Here is a 20501-nt window from a genome sequence, read left to right on the forward strand (position 1 = left end):
AAGTCAGTCAAGATACCTTTTTTTTTTGCTGTGCTGACAATTTCAGATCTGGCTGACACAGTAATTTTGCAATATATAGTAATAAAACTCAAAACCTGAATCTCATCTCAATCTCAATTATACAGTGATCTATACAATGCAGAGCGACATAGTTGTGTCCATTTTTTCTTAATAAAAAATGTTCCCTATGGAGGTATTTTACTGCAACCCTGTTATAGATCTGAACATCTGTAATAAGACACACTGTACTGCACAATGACAATAAATCATTTTTCTTGCCTGCCTTGCTTGTGACCCTCCACAATCTATTTCACATTCTGTAAGTATGTATTTTGCACTGTGTCTGAATCTCCAAACTGTGGGATTATTATGAGTGTGATATCTCAGTGGTTGGCGATCTTTGAGTCGTAATGAGTTGTTCTTTTAGTCCTTGACATGGAAAGAAAAATCTCTGTTTCACAAAATTAGCTGTCAACGTGTCTCAATTATATTTTCTGATATCCATTGATTTAACATGAATATACATATATAAAATACATAATCATGGATATCTCTTTAACTTTGATAGTACTGTCTCACAATTACAAATTTTGCAGATGCTATCAAGATAATTTTTATATATTTTATATTTATATATGTCATTCTAGTATGACAGTGATCCATTTTATTCATCCACATATACTAATATATAGTGCACAAAATAAATGTTCTCAACTGGCCATCAGAATCTCCACACTTAAATTCATTGGTTCAAATTCAAGAAAACAGTTCACAAACAAAAACCAAACATTTTTAAGGACAGAGAGAAATGCTGGCTAGACTCTTCAAAACCTGTACAGTACAACCTGTAATTTTTTGTTTTCGTTGCTGTTATGTTGTGGTTCATTGTATGTGTATTTATTATTTATTTTCTGTGGAAAAATGCCATTAATACCAATAATAAAAAGATAACTCCTGTAGTCACTGCATAGGTTATGCAAGTCAGTGAAAACATATGAAAAAACCTATTTCTGGTCAAGTGATGTAATCACCATATATTGTAAAAGGGATATCTGCTAAATTCTATTCAAAATTTTGTGTGTTCATTAAAAATATTGGAGACCACATTGTAATGCAAAACAATGGTCAGGAATTTGCTTATTAATACCTTAATATCAGTATATTGAAAAGGATAAAAGTATGTACTGAATTTATAGTGGTTGACACAATGCTTGTTAATGATATTTCATTTTTAAAACAAGAAATTTCAGAAAATTTATTTAATTATTCTGCAAGCCTCCAATTATCAAAATTTTAAAAGACTTAAGCTTAAGCTTCCAGTCTTGATAGTCTGTATCCATAGCTCATACCACACAGACTGAACAGGTTGTCAACATAATTTGCAAAGGAGTGATCCTGTGTTGTCCCTGAGATTAGATTTTCAATTTTTCATGAGGGTTTTTGCCATAATAAATGCATAATGATAACACAGAGGCATATAAGTGAGTCCAAAATAATTACAACAGGAAAAAAGAAGGAAAGGCAATAGTTTTTCCCAATACTTGGACTGGAGGATGTGTTGTTAAAGGAAATTAAAATACATATGAGAAATACAAATTATTGGAGCCTTTTCTTAATTGCTGAAAAAATGTCACATTCCATTTCCCTCCGTGTTCTATCAAAAGAACCATCCATAACCCATCATCTTTAAACTTGTGTTTTTGGAATTAAGGGATCTTAAAACTGTAGTATAGCATAAATTATTACAGCTACAACTAAAAGTTGATTGACAGCATGTTCTTTATGAAACAGGTTGGCTTTTGTCCTGCCACACAAACTGTATGAACTTTGGAGCTGCAGCAGCACTTTTGCAACTCGGACGGGCCTGGGGCCTGGCTGGCTGGGGTATAAAAGGCAGGAGCTGGAGCCGTGGAATCAGTCTTGACTCAAAGAAGACTCGCTAAAGCCAAGGAACAGAGCTGCATCGAACCCATCATGGGGGACACAAAGCTCTGCCTTTTGCTGCTTCTTTGCGCCTACGCCTTGGCCCGTAAGTACCTGGATACTTTAGCCCAGCCGAGGAAGAGCTTTGCTGCTTCTCTGGGTGCTTTGTTCTCAGAAATAAACACAAAACATTTTTGATAACATAACATATTAAGTATTTATGTTTGCTGTAACTCATGGCCTTTTGAGCTGTATAGATGCAGATGGATATTTTGAGTGGAGATGGCAATTTGACATTGTACACTAAGACAAAATGAAAATAAAAGTATTTAAAGATGCTTAGATTTTACAGGTTAGCTACAATACCAAAGCATGATTGTTTTTTTTTTTTTCTCCTGTAGAAGAAGACATCGATAGTGCCGAAGAGGAATCTCCAACTTGTTTGCGTAAGTCTCCTCAGGACAAAATATTGTCTGTCAGACTCGCTAAAAGTCAACTAACAACTTTTAAAGAAAGAGAGATAATGCTCACCTAACTGACTTTGTTACAGGACAGACCAAAAGATTATAAATGCATTATACGATAAATAACATTAAGGATGAAAAACTCTTTAGACAGTGACTTGGGGAAAAACTTGTACTTAAAGTTTACAGTTACATTACATTATATTACATGGATTTAACAGACACTCTTATCCAGACAGACTTTCAGCAAAATACAATATAAGTGATTCCATTCAAGTTAAATGAGCGACAGTGTCAGACCAGGCTAACAGCACTCCCAGACCAGTGAGTGTGAGAATTATTCCATTTAAGCCTTACCACAAACTAACATGTGCAACCTGACTAGGTAATGGAAGCCAAGTACAGGTAAACAAACAGCTTACACAGACACATTACAGAGTAAATTGAAGGCAGAGACCTGCCTGTTATGCTTAAGAAAATGTGACATTATCTCAAAAATGTATGTGGCTTGCACCTGTGACTTGTGTCACACAGTACATGCTTAATATCAGCCACTCATGTGAATAGGTTTGTACAGAATCATAAATTTGGTGAAACACAAAACTATAGGGCTGATACTATAAGAGCAGAGGACCTGAACCCAAATAATATATGGCTTGTGATGCAGTAATTAAATTAAGTTGAGTCAGCATTAGGAGTACAAAGATTTACCGGGCGCAAAGTGTATACTCATTGTTCTTTTTCATTCAAGTGGCAAAACGGTTTAAGAGCTTTAGAAACTACGTCTATCAGTATGAAACCGAAGCACTGAATGGCGTGAGCGGAGCCTCCAACCTCAGGAACGGTGCCAAAGTCACCTGTAAGGTAGGTGTGATCACACAGTCCTGACCTGATTCTTGTCTGAGTCAGTTTTGGAAAGCTACCCTGTAGGCCTGCAGAAACAGTGTTTCTTTAACTGCTCTTCCTCCTGCAGGTCGTGATCGATGTGCCTCAGACATGCAGCTACATAGTGTCCACCCCCGAGTGCACTCTGAGCGAGGTGTCTGACATCGATGCCGAGGGGCTGCCCGTGTACGCACCGGCTGCCGGAGCTGATGCCTTCCAGGCCGCCATGGAGAAGTACGTTCCAAACTCTGTTCACAGGCCCAGAGGGCACTCTATCCCATAATCTACCTCTATTTGGCCAGAGCCCAGAACACCACAAAATGGGGGAGTGTTTGAAAATAATGGTGCAATAAATACTGGCATAAACTAAACACACAGCACAAAACAATCTGTAGTCCTTTGAGATCTTGTATAAGTATCATGCAACATAAAGGAGCCACTTCCTGGAAAAAGGAATGACCTTAATTACAGAGAATAAGATATGATTCAGGCTGCATGGAAATGACTAGCATCTCTTCTCACCCTTGTCCAGGAACCCACTGAAGCTGACTGTGGAGGGTGAGTCTAAGGTGAGCCTGTTCCCTGAGGCAGATGAGCCCACCAACATCCTCAACATCAAGAGAGGAATCATCTCTGCCCTGCTGGTGCCAGTGCTGGAGGAGGAGAAAAACAGCAACATGGTAGGTGCTCGTGCTGTGTGTTGTTAAACAGATATGACTAAAACAAGACAAATCAAGTTAAGTCATGTGGTCTAATCAAAATAAAAAACAATACATTAACCTACTCAATATGTTATTTTGATAGTAGTGTGTTGTAGCCTACTGTATATCATCAAGAGTTCTTACTCAAGGTGTGAAATGGCTCAGTAGACAGAATATATAATCCTTATGGAACAACGAATGGTTTTCCATTTATTGGTAGTCACAGCAGGTAACACATGTATAAAACATTACAACACTAATCTGTCAATATCTTCAAACTATTTGAGTGTTAAAGTGAGAATAGTTTGCAGTTCTGTGTGTATCCTGTGCCCAAATGGTGAGTATGTGTGGTTCTTAGGTGCTGTTGTTTCCTTTTTCCTCCAGGCCACTCTTCATGGTCTGTGCAGCACTGACTTCACTGTCAACACCAGGGAGGACATTGCCACCGATGTCACCGTCACAAGAGACCTGTCTCATTGCGACAGTTTCCGTCCCAGCAAGGACCTCACCAGCCCCCTGGCACTCATCTCTGGCCTGGTGAGACCCCGACACTTCAGGGGAGAGCACTGAGGAGCGGTTCTGCAGGGTTTCATCAAAATGTGGTTATGTGGACTTTGTATTCACTGGCAGAAAAATTAGCCAAGCTTGGGTTTACGTGAATGAGTGCACTCTAAAAACCAGATGGTATGAATGATTAAGTTTTCAATACTGTAGCCAGTGTTTATAAATTTATGATTACACTCAGTAATGTGTGTCTCCCTGTCTACAGCACATTCCCCTCTCCACACTGATCGGCAGCACCCAGACCTGCAACTACAAGTTTGACAATGAGAAGAAGCACATGACTGAGGGCACCTGCACTGAGAAACACATCTTCCTACCTTTCTCTCACGAGTAAGTCCCACACACCAGTAGATAACCTTTAGCTTCCTGTGCTAATTTATGTGTGTGTGTGTATGTGTTTTGCATCGAGGCTATTGACTGAGGTGATTTTTGCATTACATTGCGTTATATATACTTTGATTCATTTGGCAGGCCTTTTTATTCAAAGGTACTTACAAGTGAGGCGGAGTACAACACACACAAAAAGCCATATACGGAGTCAACGATATTAGAAGCGCTGCATCACCAGGTTTCAACAGCTGGTCAAGCAAAATATAAGCTACCTGGCAGCGATACGAGCGCTTGAAACAATAGACTTGTTTTTTTTTGTTTTTTTTTTAATGTAAACAAATATTAAGACATTAGACAGTGCTTTAGGTGGTAGCGCTTCAAGTGTTTTTGCATTTTCACACCAGTAACTGCAACATACTGGTGCCCCCTCTCACCGCTCTCTCACCATTTGTGCACATCATCTCTGATTATGTGCTATGCCACATTCTCAGCCCTTTCCTGCTGTTCTTTCTCCCCACACAGAGAATATGGAGTGTCAGCTTTGGTGAAGCAGACCTTGACTCTGCAGGAGTTGAGCAAGACCAATGACAGAGTCTTTGACCACAGTAAGAGTCCAGATTTGCATTCAAGTGACTATTAAATATGAGGGATATATAAATTTCATGAGAGTTGAGTGAATGAAAAGTGAATGCTTACTCCTTGTAAATGTGAGCTATGTGTGTACTGTCTGAGTTTACATAAACTTTCCAAAATGCAAAGGAGTCTGATTTTATAATTTTCGAGGGGTTAACTCACCCGTCTCATTCTGTGTAGATGAGGCTAACCTGAAGGCCCTGCAGCTGGAGGCTGTTGAAGACAAGGCTCCCATCCAGACTAAGGACGCTGTGCTGGCCACTCTGAGGGAACTGAGCACCCTTTCCCAGACCCATCAGGGGAAGCAACGTGCCAGCCTCTTCCTGAAGCTGGTGACTCAGATCCGAGGTCTGAAGATTGAGGCCCTGGGCCCAGCTGTCCCAGAGATGGTTGAGGTTTCCGGGCCCCTGACTTGGCAGGCTCTGGCCCAGTGTGGGACCCCTGAGTGCAGCAGTGCCATCCTGCAGGTGCTGAGCACCATGGACAAAACTGCTGTTGAGGTTGATGCTGCCGTCTACGCTATGGGGCTCCTGCCCAACCCCAGCAACCACCTCATCCAGGATGTGTTGAGCTTGGCACAGCACAAGCCGAGCAAGCCCATATTGTATGCCCTAAGCAACATTGTGAGAAGGTAAGGGAAACATATTCATAAACAATTTTATGGTTTCTGGGTTAATAATTCAACCTCTCTTAACTGTAACACTTTGTTGGTGGTGGCAGATGCAGGATGTAATGCCCAGGTGGACCTTCCACATCAGAGGCTGTAGATGTTGAGTCCAGCTCACAAGCTCAGTTGTTCTTCCTAACGCTTTTCATTGTGTGCCCATCATCAGGGTATACCAGGCTGAGGGCAAGGTCACTCCTGAGATCATCTCAGTATCTGAGCACATGGCTTCCCTGTTGGGCGATTGCTCTGGTGACAAGGACCTGACTTTCCTGGCCCTTAGGGTAAGTACCCAGTAGTTATAACGGCCTCTGACAAGGTTCATTTTTTTCTTGCCCGTACTGAGAAAAAAAGTTGGTACTGAAAGCTGACCCTCTGCTGACCCTCACCTTTCAATTTTACAGGTGATTGGCAATATGGGAACAGCTATGGAAGCTGCCAACCCTGCTTTGAAGTCTGCCTTGCTCCAGTGTATGACACAGCCCGCTGCCACCCCACCTGTCCAGCAGGCTGCCATCCAAGCTTTCAGAAAGCTGACCGTGACTGAGGAGGTAAAATTGCTCTGATTACACTACATGTTTGTTTAGCAGCTTGATTTGAGCAAGTCTGCTATACTTTCTTACCCAAGTGAACCAACAACTGTCAACAAGTACTTACATCCTCCCAGAGACACAGCAAAACTGTCGAATGGAGTACTCAGAAATGAGTTGTGTGTATGTGTGGTTGTCCCCAGGCTCGTGGCGTTCTCCTGCAGACTGTGCTGGATGGCGCAAGCCCCATTCAGAAGCGTGTGGCTGCCTACCTGGTGCTGATGAAGAACCCTGAGACTGCTGACCTGGCTCAAGTGATCAGTGCTCTGCCAAATGAGCAGGACCCACAAGCTAAGAGCTTTGTGGCCTCCCACATTGCCAACATCCTGAGTTCCACAGATCCTGCCTCCCTTGCGTATGTTAACATTTGGAGTCAATTTTAGAGACTGGAGTTTTCAACTAACAGTTTTCTCACTGCCTGATCATTTCGTCATCTTCTCTTACTCTCTACAGGATAAAACAGAAGATCACTGAGGCCTTGCAGGGCAATGACATCCCTGCGCCTATGGACTTCACCAAGTTCTCCCGACACTACAAAATGAGTAACAACCTGCAAGGAAATGTTATCTTTGACTCCACCAGCTACATGCCCAAAGAGGTCATGCTGGAGACTACCCTTAAAGCTTTTGGATACGATCTCGATGTGTTGGAGGTATGAATCACATCGACACAAGCATTTTTTACTTCAAAAAAGGTTAAACAACTGGGTCGAGAATAATATGTGGAGCAAAACTGTATACAATTTTATATCAAATAACTCAGATTTGATAGTTTTGTTCCAAAAAATGAGCTAATCCTTTCTGTTGTTTAAGATTGGACTGGATGGGAAAGGATTAGAACCAACTGTTGAGGCCCTGTTTGGACCAGATGGATTCTTCCCTGACACCTTGACAAAGGCTTTGTACTGGGCCGGAGACAAGATGCCGCCTGCAGTCAACACAATTCTGAAGAACTGGTTGGAACCATCAAATGAGAGATTGAAGAGACAGGCATGTCACACATAGCTTATTCTTACTGTCAAAGATAAAGACTTTTCATTATGTTCTGCATTGCATTTTTTTTGTAAGTTTTCCAGTATTAACTCTGTTCTGGTGTTACACGCATTCTCTATAGGTGCCACAAAACATTGTGAGGGAAATCAGCCGGAACATCAACAAACTACTGAAGGAGCTGAAGTCTCAGCAGGCTCCTGAGGCCATGGTTTACCTGAAACTGCTCGGAGCTGAGCTTGGATACATCAGGACCAATGAGATGGAAGAGATGGCCTACTCAGCTGCTTTGCTTGCAGATAACCTCCTGAAGATATTCCCCACGGATGTATGTTTCCTGTAGTGCAAAACACAAGAAGAAGATTTACCCTTGCATATTTTGATCATTCACAAAAATGCATTAATGGATTGTAAACTGTACATCAAATATTCATATGACTACATTTATAAAAATGAAATCAAATTGGTTCATGAAGCAGGAAAGAAATTAGCTAATTAATAGCATTCTCTTGAAATAACAATGTAATTGTAGTTATTTTTGTTGTATTGTGTCTTCCATAGCCAACAGTATTTGCAACTTCTGAAACTAGTTTTCAATACTGCCAATTCACATATTTAATTTTCTTTGCCTTTTTCAGATTATGAAGCTTATTTCAAGCATTGACAATGAGTTGTTCATCCACTACATCTTCATGGACAATGAGTTTTCCCTGCCAACTGCTTCTGGTGTGCCACTCAAAGTCTCTCTGTCTGGGACCTTTGCCCCTGGAGCCAAGGGCGGCCTGCTCATCTCACCTGGAATGGTAAACAACCTTGCTGTCTTTCCCAGATGTCTAAGACTCTCAATGATTGAATCAAAATATGATTCATGATGAAAAGATTAAGTATTTCCTGCTTGCAATGAAATAGGATTTCAGACATGCAATGCTGAATGTCATTAAATGAGGTATTATTCACTGTGCCCCCGTGCAGCAAGAAGTGTCTTTCATGCCTTCCATTGGAGTGGAATTTGTGACACAGATGGGTGTCCACATTCCCGAGTTTGTTGTCTCTGCTGTCGAGATGCACACCAACATCTACCACGAGAGCGCACTCAATGCCAAGGTTGCCATAAGCAACAGCCAGATCAAGCTGGCCATCCCTGCTCCTCAGGGTACCACCCAGCTCTTGGACATCAGGTAAGGTTCAGTTCTTCTTTAAGCAAACTGAGCATCATTTTCTGAGATTCTCCAGTGCTGTTATTAACTCAGACTGTCTTGTTTTTTCCCCCTAATTACAGCAACAGACTGCTCTCAGTATCCTCCACTGACTCAAAAGCAATACCACCCATGACGGAGGACAGAACTGACATTGTGAAGTGCGGATCAGTCTTCCCCGGCTTGAAACTCTGCTCCACCCTGCGTTACTCTGGCAGCGGCTCAACTGATGCTGCTCCCTATTTCCCTCTCACTGGAGACACAGAGTAAGGGCTACCCTTCCACGCTTAAAACATGTCTAAATTATTCCTGGATTTACCATTTTAAGGAAGTTAAAACAAAACAAATGGGTGTATTTAACGGAAAGTGGGTGTTCTACTAGGGTTGCTGTGGAGATCCAGCCCACTGGAGAGGTGACTGAATACACCGCCACCATCGCCTATGAACTCCTGACGGAGGGTGATGACAAGGTGGATGCCCTGAAGGTGATCGTGAAGGCAGAGGGTACGAGCATCTCCAGGAAGCTAATGATGACAATATTTTTTTTAAAAAGCTATTGGCAGCAGCAGTAGCTGAACCCTGAGTCTCATTTTCAGGTGCAGAGCCCACTGAGGTCACAGCTGCTGTGAAATACAACAGGAACATAAACGTCCTCTCCACCGACATTCAGATCCCCGACTGTGACCTAGAGGCTGGAATCAGACTGGGCGTCACTGACGATGCCGCTAACGGGAAAGGGATCATCATTGACATCACCCACAAGAACATCCCTCAGGTGTCTCTGATTGGTCGTGCCAAGTAAGTCCTTCTAGTCTGTGCCTTAATTTTTCCAAGTCTGTTTTAGTATACAGTTTCTCCAAGTGTTTGTTACCATGGAAAATAATGTTGTTCTTTTTCACAGACTTGAGGCGATGAAGGACGGTTTGCTGCAGGTCCAGCTGACCATCCCCTCTCTCAAGACTGATGCCGCCATCACTGCTGCCCTGAAGAGAGCTGAAGACCTGACCCTGGAGATTGAGAGTGTCATCAACATCCCGGAGACTTCCTCCATACAGAAAGTCATCGTCAAATACGGTACACCTCTCTGATATTCCTCACTTCTCAACACATCATTCGAGTAGCATACAAGTTATTTGTGTTCCCTTCTTATTTAGAGAGGAATCATAAGAAGGGGGACTGTGTGAGGATTTATGAGAAATCAAGTTGTTCTCTTGTTCCAGTGAAATATATCCATCTATATGTCAATGTTGTTCTCAAATTCTTTACAATGGGATACTGAAGGAAATACATCTCATTTGCAGATGAGGACAAGGTTGTAGTTGAGCTGAAGTCTGACCTGAGCTCCGAGGTCCACAAACTCATCCAGAACGCTGACGAATACCAGAAGATCATCCAGGACATCCTGGACCTGACAGTTTCTCAGACTGACACGACAGTGCGCCACATTGTGTCCAAATCCATTGAGGTAGGGGAGCAATAATAACACACTGCATTGTTTCACATTAGCTTCCCGTTCAGGGCTGTTTCACATTGTGCAAGTGCAGTGCTTTAATTTCAGATTCCTGTCAGAAACCTAACATATTATACCTCTCAATAGGCAACTAACATCTGGCTGGACAGGGCTGCTGCTGATGCCCCCATCATCGACAGCCTGAGAACAATCCCAGAATTATACCTGCCTGAGAAACTGTTTCTGACATCGTGAGTAACCATTCCTCTGCTTCTGAATCAGATTAATTCTCAGTTCATTTGGTGTAAAAAATTGACAAATGTAATCTGTAAAAATGTGTTGAATATTTGTGTAGACATATATATTTTACTATTTTAGTCTGCATTACAGTATAGACATATATCATCTAAAAGTTTAATGGTGATGAATATTTCCTTTCTTCAACAGCGAGGGTGCACTCTCATACCAGTTCAACAAGAATCACTTCACCATAACTCTCCCCCTGCCTCTGGGTGGAAAATCTTTGGAGGATTTGAACATTCCCCCTACCCTGACCACCCCCCATCTGACTATACCCTACATTGGCCTGGTGATTCCCTCCACAGAGGTCAGAATCCCCTCCATTATCATTCCTCCCAGCTTCACGCTCTCACTGCCCCTTCTCGGAGTGGCTGAAGCGTCGGTCAAAGTGAACAGCAACTTCTACAACTGGGAGGGCTCAGTTTCTGTGGATGCCCCTGGCTATATAGCCAAGGTCAAAGTTGTTGGTGACTCTCCTGTGGAAGTTCTCTCTTACACAGTTGAAGGTAAAAAATCTCCCATTCTTGCTATTTCCCCATTGTTGAAAAATGTACAACCAGAACCTATTGATCAATTCCAAATTCATTCATTTGAAAATGGGTCATCATTAGGAATAATTCAATAGTAGCTCAGCCAAATATGTTAATATCTAAACAATAATCTGACTCTAGAATATTTCCGTGTGTGATGATAATGCAGCTGCAGCAGACTTCAGAGACATTAAGTAAAATTTGTACTTTTTTCAATACACAGGTGCTGGATCACTCACCATCACACCTGCTGAATCCCTGAAGGCTGTTGTCAGCAGTTCCCTGCAGCACAAGCTCCTTGCTGCCAGCTTGAGCCTTGAGGAAGTTGCAAGTTTAACAGACAAATTGAACATAAAAGCCACCACCAAGATAGAGGCCTCAAGCCCGCTGGGTCTGATGGCGTCCCTGTCCTACACTGCTCAATCTGCCCTCACCACTGAAGAAATTGCTGGTGATATCAACCTGGATGGAGGCGTCAGAGTAGGCCCTGTGTATGCAAATGCCATCTCCTCCCAGTCCTATGTGGTCCTCCCTCTCAGCAGAGAGTTGAGAGGAGAGTCAACATTGAGGGTAGACTCGACCCTCCTGGAGGCCCAGAACAGGATCAAGGGAGTCATTGCCAATGGTGAGCTGTCTATTGTGTCAAGCACCAACCTGTACAATGACATTGTGAAACATGTGGCTGAGGTCAGCTTCAAGGATGCCCGGCTCTCCCTGAAATCTGATGCGCTCTCCGCGGCCCTTGGAGCAAAACTACGAAACCAGGTTGATCTTGCCGCCTCTGCAGAGTCAGCTACCGTCAGAGTAGAGCTCCATGTGGATGAAGCTTCTAACCGTGCCTTCTCCCTGCTCTCCGGTTCCCTGAGCAGCAGCGGCCTGGAGGTGAACACTGAAGGTTCCCTCATGTTTGGCACCAGCCGTGGTTCCCACAAAGCCACTCTGACACTCGGCAGTGGTGGTCTGGCCACCAGTGGCACCACTACCCTGCAGAGTAGCCCCCTGACCCTTGAGAATGTCTTCAATGGTGGAATTGATGGCTCTGGCACCACCCTGTCAATTATGTCCAAGGGTTCCCTGCACGACATGAAGATCGAAAACACTAACACTCTGGCCCTCACTCTGTCCACCTTAGCCTTCCGTTCCCACACTGACAACTTTGTCAGCGACAGCACTTCATACAAACACGACATCACTGTTGACATTAAGCCCTTCACAGCTTCTGTGAACATCAACAATGATCTTAAACTCCTGGACATCATTGTCAACAATGAAGGTGTGCTCAAGCTCCAACCTTACAAGCTGGACCTGACCGGCAGCCTGAAGGGAGCTTATGGAGAAGAAGAGCTGAAACACACATATGAAATTAACTATGCTGATGTTACCGCTACTGTGAAGTGCAGCACCACTGGCAAGGTGCTAGGAGCTCATGCGATCCAAAACACCGACTTGGAGGTTGCTGGACTCTCTGCAAAATTCAATAGCGAGGCTCGCTTCAACTCCCAGTCTCTCCGCCTTGACAGCACTGTCCGCACACTGGCTGTACCCTTCAGCCTCAGTGTCGACTCCATTCTCAACGCTGATGGTGATGTGACCTTGGTTGGAAAGCACAGTGGTCAGCTGTACAGCAAGTTGCTGTTGAAGGCAGAGCCCCTGGCTGTCGCTCTGTCACACGACTGCAGAGCTTCCACTACCCATCTGCTGGGCCCTGAAGTTGCTGCTGAGACCCACTTTGACAACAAGATTGATGGTCTATTGATTCCTCAGGAGCAGAGGGGAACATGGAGGGTGAAATCCAAGCTGAATAATCATGCATACAACCAAGAAATCAGCCTGTACAACAACCCGGAGAGAATTGGATTAGAGCTGTCAGGGACAGTTCTCACAGACCTTCTGAACAAACCTGCCGCTGAGAACCAGGAGTTCGGCATCTCCGGTTTCCTGAAGTACGACAAGAACAGCGACAGCCACGTTTTCCAGCTGCCTTTCATTCAGAGTTTGCCTGCCACATTTGATCGGCTGAAAATATCCTTCGTTCGTGTTCTGGAGACTGTACAACAGTACGTTAACAGAGAAGAAATCCGCTCCAGGCTAGAAAGTCTGCCTCAGGCTCTAGGTGATTTTGTTAAAGATCAGGATCTGGAGACCAAAGTCATTGAAGTAAAGGAGAAAATAACTGCCTTACTGCAGGGGTATGCTATCACTGTGGAAGACTTAGAAGCTACCATTGAACACATAAAGGCTACCCTTGAAACAGTCCTGAATGATCTGGCATCCAGAGTTACAGGAATTGTAGCTATCATCAAGGAGGTAATTGAAAGCGGGGCCTGGACTGATACCTTGACAGACATTCTCATGCCAATTGTACAAGAACTGAAGGCCATTAATGCAGAATATGAGATCAGTGAAACCATCGTCAGCATCATAAGTGTTATTGAGGATATCATCGGGCAGATTGATCTGCAGAAACTGAAGGACAGTAGCATTGCTTGGTTACAGGAGCTTGATGCTACATTTGAAATCAAAGCTAAGCTTCAGGAGAAAGTAAGTGAACTGAAACAGGTCATTGCAAACTTTGACATTACAGTATTCATTCAGGATCTGAAAAACTTTGTCTCTTCCCTCAGTGTAGGAGGGCACATTGAACAACTTGTTGCTCAGATTCCCACAGAGGGCATCATCAGAATTGTGGACTCCATCAAAGGCGTGATCCTTAATCTTATAAAGGAGTTAGAAATCACGGACAAAATCAATGCTGTCTACGCTAAAGTCCGAGAGGTACTTGTGAAGCATGAGGCTGACAAGAAAATCGCAGAACTCTTGGAAAAGGTTGTAGAACTGGTCAAGCAGTACAAAATTGAAGAGACAGTACAGGCAGTAGTTAACATCCTGAAATCCATTGATATCCCATCTTTATCAGACAAAGCATTGCTGCTACTGGATGAAGCAGTTAACCTCCTGAAAACAGCCGACATCAAGCTAATAGTTGACAGACTCAATGAGTACATTGACGTTATTGTCAAGACACTGAAGTCATTTGATTACAATGCATTTGTTGATGAGGCAAATCAAAAAATCAGTGAAATAATCAGCTTTGTGAATGAGCAGATTCTGGTCTTAGAGATCCCACAGAAAATTGAGGCTTCCAGAGAATTTGTCAGATGGATTCAGGCTTCTATCCTTAACCTCTTGGAACAACTGAAGGAAACAAAAGTGGCGGATGTAATCAGTGTAGTGAAAGACATAACCGATGCCGTTGCAGTGAATGACATCATTGCGAGCTTGAAACAGAAAATCACTGATATGGACATTATAAGTGAAATTCTTGTATACCTGCAACACGCAAGTGAATACTATACCAGTGTCATCAGTTTCATTGCTGAACAACTCAACACTGTCTTTGAGGTGATCCACAAGATAGTTGAAGGCCAAGAAATTGTCAACCAACTCAAGCAGATTGTTGATGGAGTTGTTATTGCACTGAAGACTGCAGAGATTGAAACCCCTACATTCACTCTGCCCCTCACCGACCTTGTTGTGCCTACCATTCAGATCAACCTGGCAAAGTTGCAGGAGACCAGTATCCCAGCTGAGATCTCTATTCCCGAGTTCACCATTCTGAGTTTATACACTGTCCCAGCCACCACCATTGATGTTGAGGGAATCAAACAGAGAATCATTGCCTTGATTGACAGCATCATGCACTTTTATATTCCGCTACCCGAGTCTGAGGTTCTATTTGGAGAGCTGACGATGCCCTACCTGTCCTCCCTGCCTGACTTTACACTGCCAGAAATCACCCTCTCTGAAATCAGCCTCCCTGAAATCGCCATCCCAAAACTCGGTCTGGAGAATTTTGATATCACAACGCTTCAGATCCCAGAGATCGCACTGCCCTCAATCCCCAGTGGAATCGTGGTTCCTGCTTTTGGTAAACTCTATGGTGAGATCAAGTTAAACTCTCCTCATTACAGCCTCCGAACCTCTGCTGAGCTCCGGAACTCAACGACCAACCCAGTGACTCCGCAGATGACAGCTTACATATCATCACAGGCTACATCTTCCGCCGAGGTCCTCAACTATGTTCTGGATGTCACTGCCCGTGTTGGTATTCCAAAAATGAGCCGTGTTATCATCGCTGAGACAATTAAATTTACCCACACCGCTGCCTCACTTGAGCATCAGGGCTCGGTGACCCTGTATGGTCTATCAGCTCAGGCCTCTGCTAAGACCACAGCCAAGGCCACAACTGCAATCTACACTGCAAATCTGGTCAACAGTGTATTCTTTGCCCTGGAAAGTGGAATCTCTGCTTCTCTGGACACTACCTACAACCACATTTTGAACCTTCAATATGTTGATCTTTCAAGCGAAGCCACCTTCACTCAAAAAGGTATTCTCCGTCTGGAAGCTGGAACCATCACTGTAACCCATGGAACCACAGGCAGTGGGAAGTGGTCCCTTGAAGATTACTCCGATGAAGTAACCCACAAGAGTGACCTGGATTGCAGCATCAACGTGAACTCTGGCAAACTGACCTTCAGAGGCATAACAGACAGCAAAAGCTTAAAAATGAAGCAAATCCTGAATGCTGATACCGTTATTCTCAGCTCTATCAATCTTGATGGTCGTATTGAGACAGAAGCTCCCTTCATAAAGAGCAGCCTTGTGGTAGTGAGTGGAAAGGCTAACATGGGAGATCTGAAAATTGAACTAAGAGCTGCTCATGACACAGAGCTCATTGGTACGGTCAGTGGAACCCTGTCCAACTCAATCAACCTTGTAGCTCATCCATTTGATGTTGTTTTAGACTTACAGAACAAGGGCCATGCTATACTTGACCTTTCTGCATCCTCCTTGTCTTTGACTATGAAGACTGACCTTCAGAATGATTGTGCTGTCACTCTCAACACTGAAGTGCAGCAGGTTAACTGGGTGGCTTTGTCTCGACTTAACCAGAACAAATACTCCCACAACATCACACTGGAGAACAACAACAAGGACATTGCCATTTATGCAGCAGTGAATGGTGAAGTGAATCTGGACATTTTGACTATGCCCATTGCTATCCCTGAGCTAAATGTGCCATTCATTAATGTGAGAACCCCAGCTATCAATGAACTGTCTCTGTGGGAAAACACAGGCCTTAAGATCCTCCTGACTACAACTGAACAGACACTTGACATAGATTTGAAGCTTCAGTATCAGAAGAGCCCACACACAATTTCTGTCATCATAGATCCCATTGTGATTCCAGCCATAGGCAACCTGATATATGATTTCTCACTCAAGTCACCTGTGATTTCTCTGGCTGCCAATGCAGGCCTGTACAACCAGGAAGACATTGTAGCCCGATTTGGAGTTTCCTCAACCTCTGTGTTTGACATTCTAAAAGGTAAACTGGATGGGAGCACCAGCCTCACTAGGAAGAAGAGAAGTCTCAAACTGGCCACTGCCGTGTCCTTGGAGCACACAAACGTCGAGGCAAGCCATGACAGCATCATTACTCTCAACAGGAAGGCCTTGGAAGCCTCTGTTACCAATGTTGCTAAGGTTTCCCTCCCTATCCTCAACCTGGAAGTCAATCAAGAACTCCTTGGAAACACTAAGGCTAACGTGGCCTCCAAAATTAAGGCGAAGTTCAGCTTTAACCTGCCCTTGATAGATGCCATTGGCAGTGGAGATATTGATCATCACCTGGCCCTGGACGGACTGTCTAGCCACATCTCCTTGGATGCATCTACGAAGGGAAAGATTGAGGGAACAGTGTTGACAAGTGGTAATTTTGCTGGAGCTTTGAACAATGAGGCTAACATCCACCTGGATACCAGTGGCCTGCGCTCCACTCTGAAGACCGATGCCCACTCTAATGGCAACTATGGTGAGACCAGTATCTGGAGTCTGGACTTGAATGAAGACTTGGCTCTTGAAGCATCTCTAAGCCGTGTATCTGCAGTGCTGAACTTCATCAGCAAACTGGCACAGCCAAGCAGTATTGGAGAGGCAAGCGTCCTTCAAAACATCATCCTTGAGATTGCTGCAGGGCAACAGAAGCTGACCTGGAAAGGCAAGGAGCAACTCATGTCTGTTGCTCACAGCTGTGACTTGCTGCTGTCCAACGATCTGACAGAAATTCGCGCGGAGGTCAGCGGCTCACTTGATGGTCACGCTGCCTTGCTGAAGGCTATCGAGCTTCCCATCTACCACAAAAACCTTTGGGAGCTGCTGAAGTTTGACCAGGTCACCAGAGAGGAAGACCTGCAGTCCCTCAAGGGCTCCGCTATTGCAGTGTACACCAAGAGCAAAAATGGACTTGTACCTGTGGCTGTATCTGCCACTGTGGCAGTCTCTTCTCCCATTTACAGCACAACACTGACTGCAAGCCTGGAGGACACGGCCTCTGCCTACGTTGCTTCACTCAAGTCCTCCTGCACTTCCACTATACTCCTCCTGGCACATGATCTGGATGGTGAGTCATCCTTACAAAATTATACATAACTATTTGCAGTAGTTCTGTATTTCAGTGACACATGTCTGTTGAAATGTACTCAATGCAATGTCACCTTGATCTGCTCTAGCCACTGCAACTGCAGGCCTTGAGGATGGGGCCCTGAGCCTGAACAACAAGGCTACCTTCACCCACAGTGACCTGAAGATAGACTTACAACATGTCCTCTCACAAGTTATGAGGTAGCACTTATTGCTTATTGAGAAGTTGTATTGAATAATTATTACTGACATATTATACAATTCCTCACAGTCAGTGACATGGTGTTGGTGTTGGAAGCCTTTTATTATAACTTTTCGTGATTATTAAACATCTTCATAATCACTAATTTACAGAGCAATTTTAGGTATTGACAATCATGAGAGAATCATAAGATAAATGATACCTGCATGTATACTTGTCAACAACCATTTTTCATGAAATGGTATATGTGTATATTTGATTTTAATATTGACCTTGTGATGATGTGCATTTTAAACTTTATGTTTAGATCTGAACGTCCTTACGTTTTCTTTCTGTGATTTTCTTTTTTTTTTGTTTTTCATAGGAGGAAACGCCAAGATGCACCAGATGCCAGGTAAACATTCCTTTTGAGCAGCTTTACAATGCTGGCTTTGCTGCTGTCTTTGTTTTAAATAATATTTGAATTAACTTTGAGAAAAATCTTGTTTTTCAGCTCTTCCCGTCACATTCTGAATGTTGACATCACCAGCCCAACGTTCACTGACATAAGCATCCGCTATGCATCTGGCAAAGACAGTGTCAGCGCCTCTGTTTCAGCTCCAACTTCTGGATTCCTTGGATTACAGCTGCAGGGGAAGAGCCTGTCACATTTGGCAGCGCGGCTGTACGGCAGATACCCGGTGAGGCTCATTTTTGGTCTCTAGGTTACTGTAGTTAAGAAAAATACACGTGTCGTCAGCCAGCATTTTCATACAAGTACCGTTTTGAGCCAATGGAACATACTGAGCACAATTCTCAACAAATTAGTCCATTATAATTCTCTTTCACAGCTGCCATTGCTGATTTTAGTCTTAAGTTTGCGTAACCTCATAAAATCACTATCTGGTTTTCTCTTTTACCCTAAAGTCTGAACCTGAGAATGATGTGGAGATCCTCAATGTCAAAGTGGCCGAGAACCTCCACACTGCCTGGAACAAGGAAGCCACCAATGAGATACTCCTGGGGTTGAAGGAGAGAGTGCCAGCCATCACTGCCTCTCTGTATAACTTTGCTGACAAGTACCACAGTGCCCACTTCGGCATGGACATTGGCAGTGCCTCACATGAGCTGAAGAATGCCATCTCCTCCACTATTGAGGGGGCTTACCTCACTTCTGCTGACCTCCCAGAATTGAGCCAGTTGTCCATCCTCTTCAGGAACATCATCAGGCATTACCAGAACACCATTAAGCTTGTGTTAGACACAGTCATCAAAGTCCTGAGGGAGCTCCAACTCCAGCTGCCCGGGCTTGAGGGAAGGCTCACTTTATCTGAGATCTGCCAGAGGGTTCTGAGCTCTGCTGCTATAGTGATTGACCACGTCATAGAGAAGAGCAATGGCTACCTGGAGCCCTATATTGAGGCCATCATTGACCACCTGAGCAATGTCCAGATAACTATGCCTGGCACTGAGGAGGCCCTCACTGGTAGACAAATCCTGGAGGAAGTCAAATCCACCATAAAGACGATCCAGAGTAAAACTGTATATATGGTGAAGCATCTCGAAAGCCTTGATGTGATTCTGCAGAAGCTAGAAGACTTGATTCATGACTGTGCCCAGAAGGCTGAGGAGTTCATTGCCACATTGAAGTCCGACATCCTGGAAGAACTTCTCACCCGCGTTCATGCCATCGTCTCTGAGGCTCTCAAACTGGTTAAGAATGTCTTTGAGGGAGTCCACGCCCAGATAACCCTGGAACGGCTGAACAGCATCCTGCAGACCCTGACTGAAACAGTCAGCACCCCCTTGACTAAGCTCACCAGCACAGCCATTGATGTTGAACCACACGTTTCTGAGGAGGTGCCAGCTCCTGAGGAAGTTCATGCTCCTGAGGAGGTGCCCGCTCCAGAGGAAACACCAGCTGCTGAGGAGGTGCCCGCTGCAGAGGAGGTGCCCGCTGTTGAGGAAGTACCAGCAGCAGAGGAGGTGCCAGCTCCTGAGGAGGTGCCCGCTGTTGAGGAGGTGGCAGTCGCAGAGGAGGTGCCTGCCGCGGAGGAGGTGCCCGCCGCGGAGGAGGTGCCCGCCGCTGAGGAGGTGCCCGCTGCTGAGGAGGTGCCCGCTGCTGAGGAGGTGCCTGCCGCTGAGGAGGTACCTGCTGCTGAGGAGGTGCTAGCAGCTGAGGAGGTGCCAGCTGCAGAGGAGGTGTAACCTGACATGGGTGCAATATCCATACCAGATGAACACTGAGTCAAACACTACCAAACTGATTCGGGAAATGTGCTCAATGAAAGTAACACATGCCTTGAAACAAAAAGGACAATAAATCTTTCAACATGTGTTTAAAGTTCTCATATACACCTTCTTTATGCTCTTATTTTCTATTTTATGGAAATAAGGTATGTCTGCTACACTAATTCAGTTTGTCATATTTTAAGGAGTAGCAAGTCTTTTTTGAGGCTTTGTACTTCTTTACTGTATTGAATGAACAGTGTCAATAAAGACATTATTTACTGCATAAAGCATGCTTTCTTGTGTCCATAAATACCAAAAAAGGTTAAGATGAGTTGCATTTAACAGATATGTTTTGGTACCATCAAGTGTGATGCTCCTGGATT

General features: G+C 44.1%; 1 protein-coding gene across 1 annotated transcript; it reads left to right on the forward strand.

Moving 5' to 3' along the window:
* The first annotated feature begins 1805 nt into the window (after positions 1-1805).
* On the forward strand, positions 1806-20094 carry LOC118792310 (apolipoprotein B-100-like). The gene is made up of 29 exons (XM_036550135.1): positions 1806-2033; positions 2341-2369; positions 3139-3251; positions 3361-3506; positions 3805-3952; positions 4358-4510; positions 4743-4867; positions 5390-5472; positions 5681-6131; positions 6334-6448; positions 6569-6715; positions 6898-7109; positions 7208-7406; positions 7567-7743; positions 7868-8071; positions 8382-8546; positions 8716-8921; positions 9023-9205; positions 9322-9443; positions 9536-9737; positions 9841-10013; positions 10241-10404; positions 10537-10640; positions 10837-11195; positions 11443-17685; positions 17795-17906; positions 18272-18301; positions 18401-18587; positions 18814-20094. The coding sequence occupies exons 1-29, from the start codon at positions 1975-1977 to the stop codon at positions 20092-20094; spliced, it is 11892 nt and encodes a 3963-aa protein (XP_036406028.1). The 5' UTR covers positions 1806-1974.
* The last annotated feature ends 407 nt before the right edge of the window (positions 20095-20501 follow it).

The sequence above is a fragment of the Megalops cyprinoides genome, chromosome 17 (assembly GCF_013368585.1).
Source record: "Megalops cyprinoides isolate fMegCyp1 chromosome 17, fMegCyp1.pri, whole genome shotgun sequence".
NCBI lineage: Eukaryota > Metazoa > Chordata > Actinopteri > Elopiformes > Megalopidae > Megalops > Megalops cyprinoides.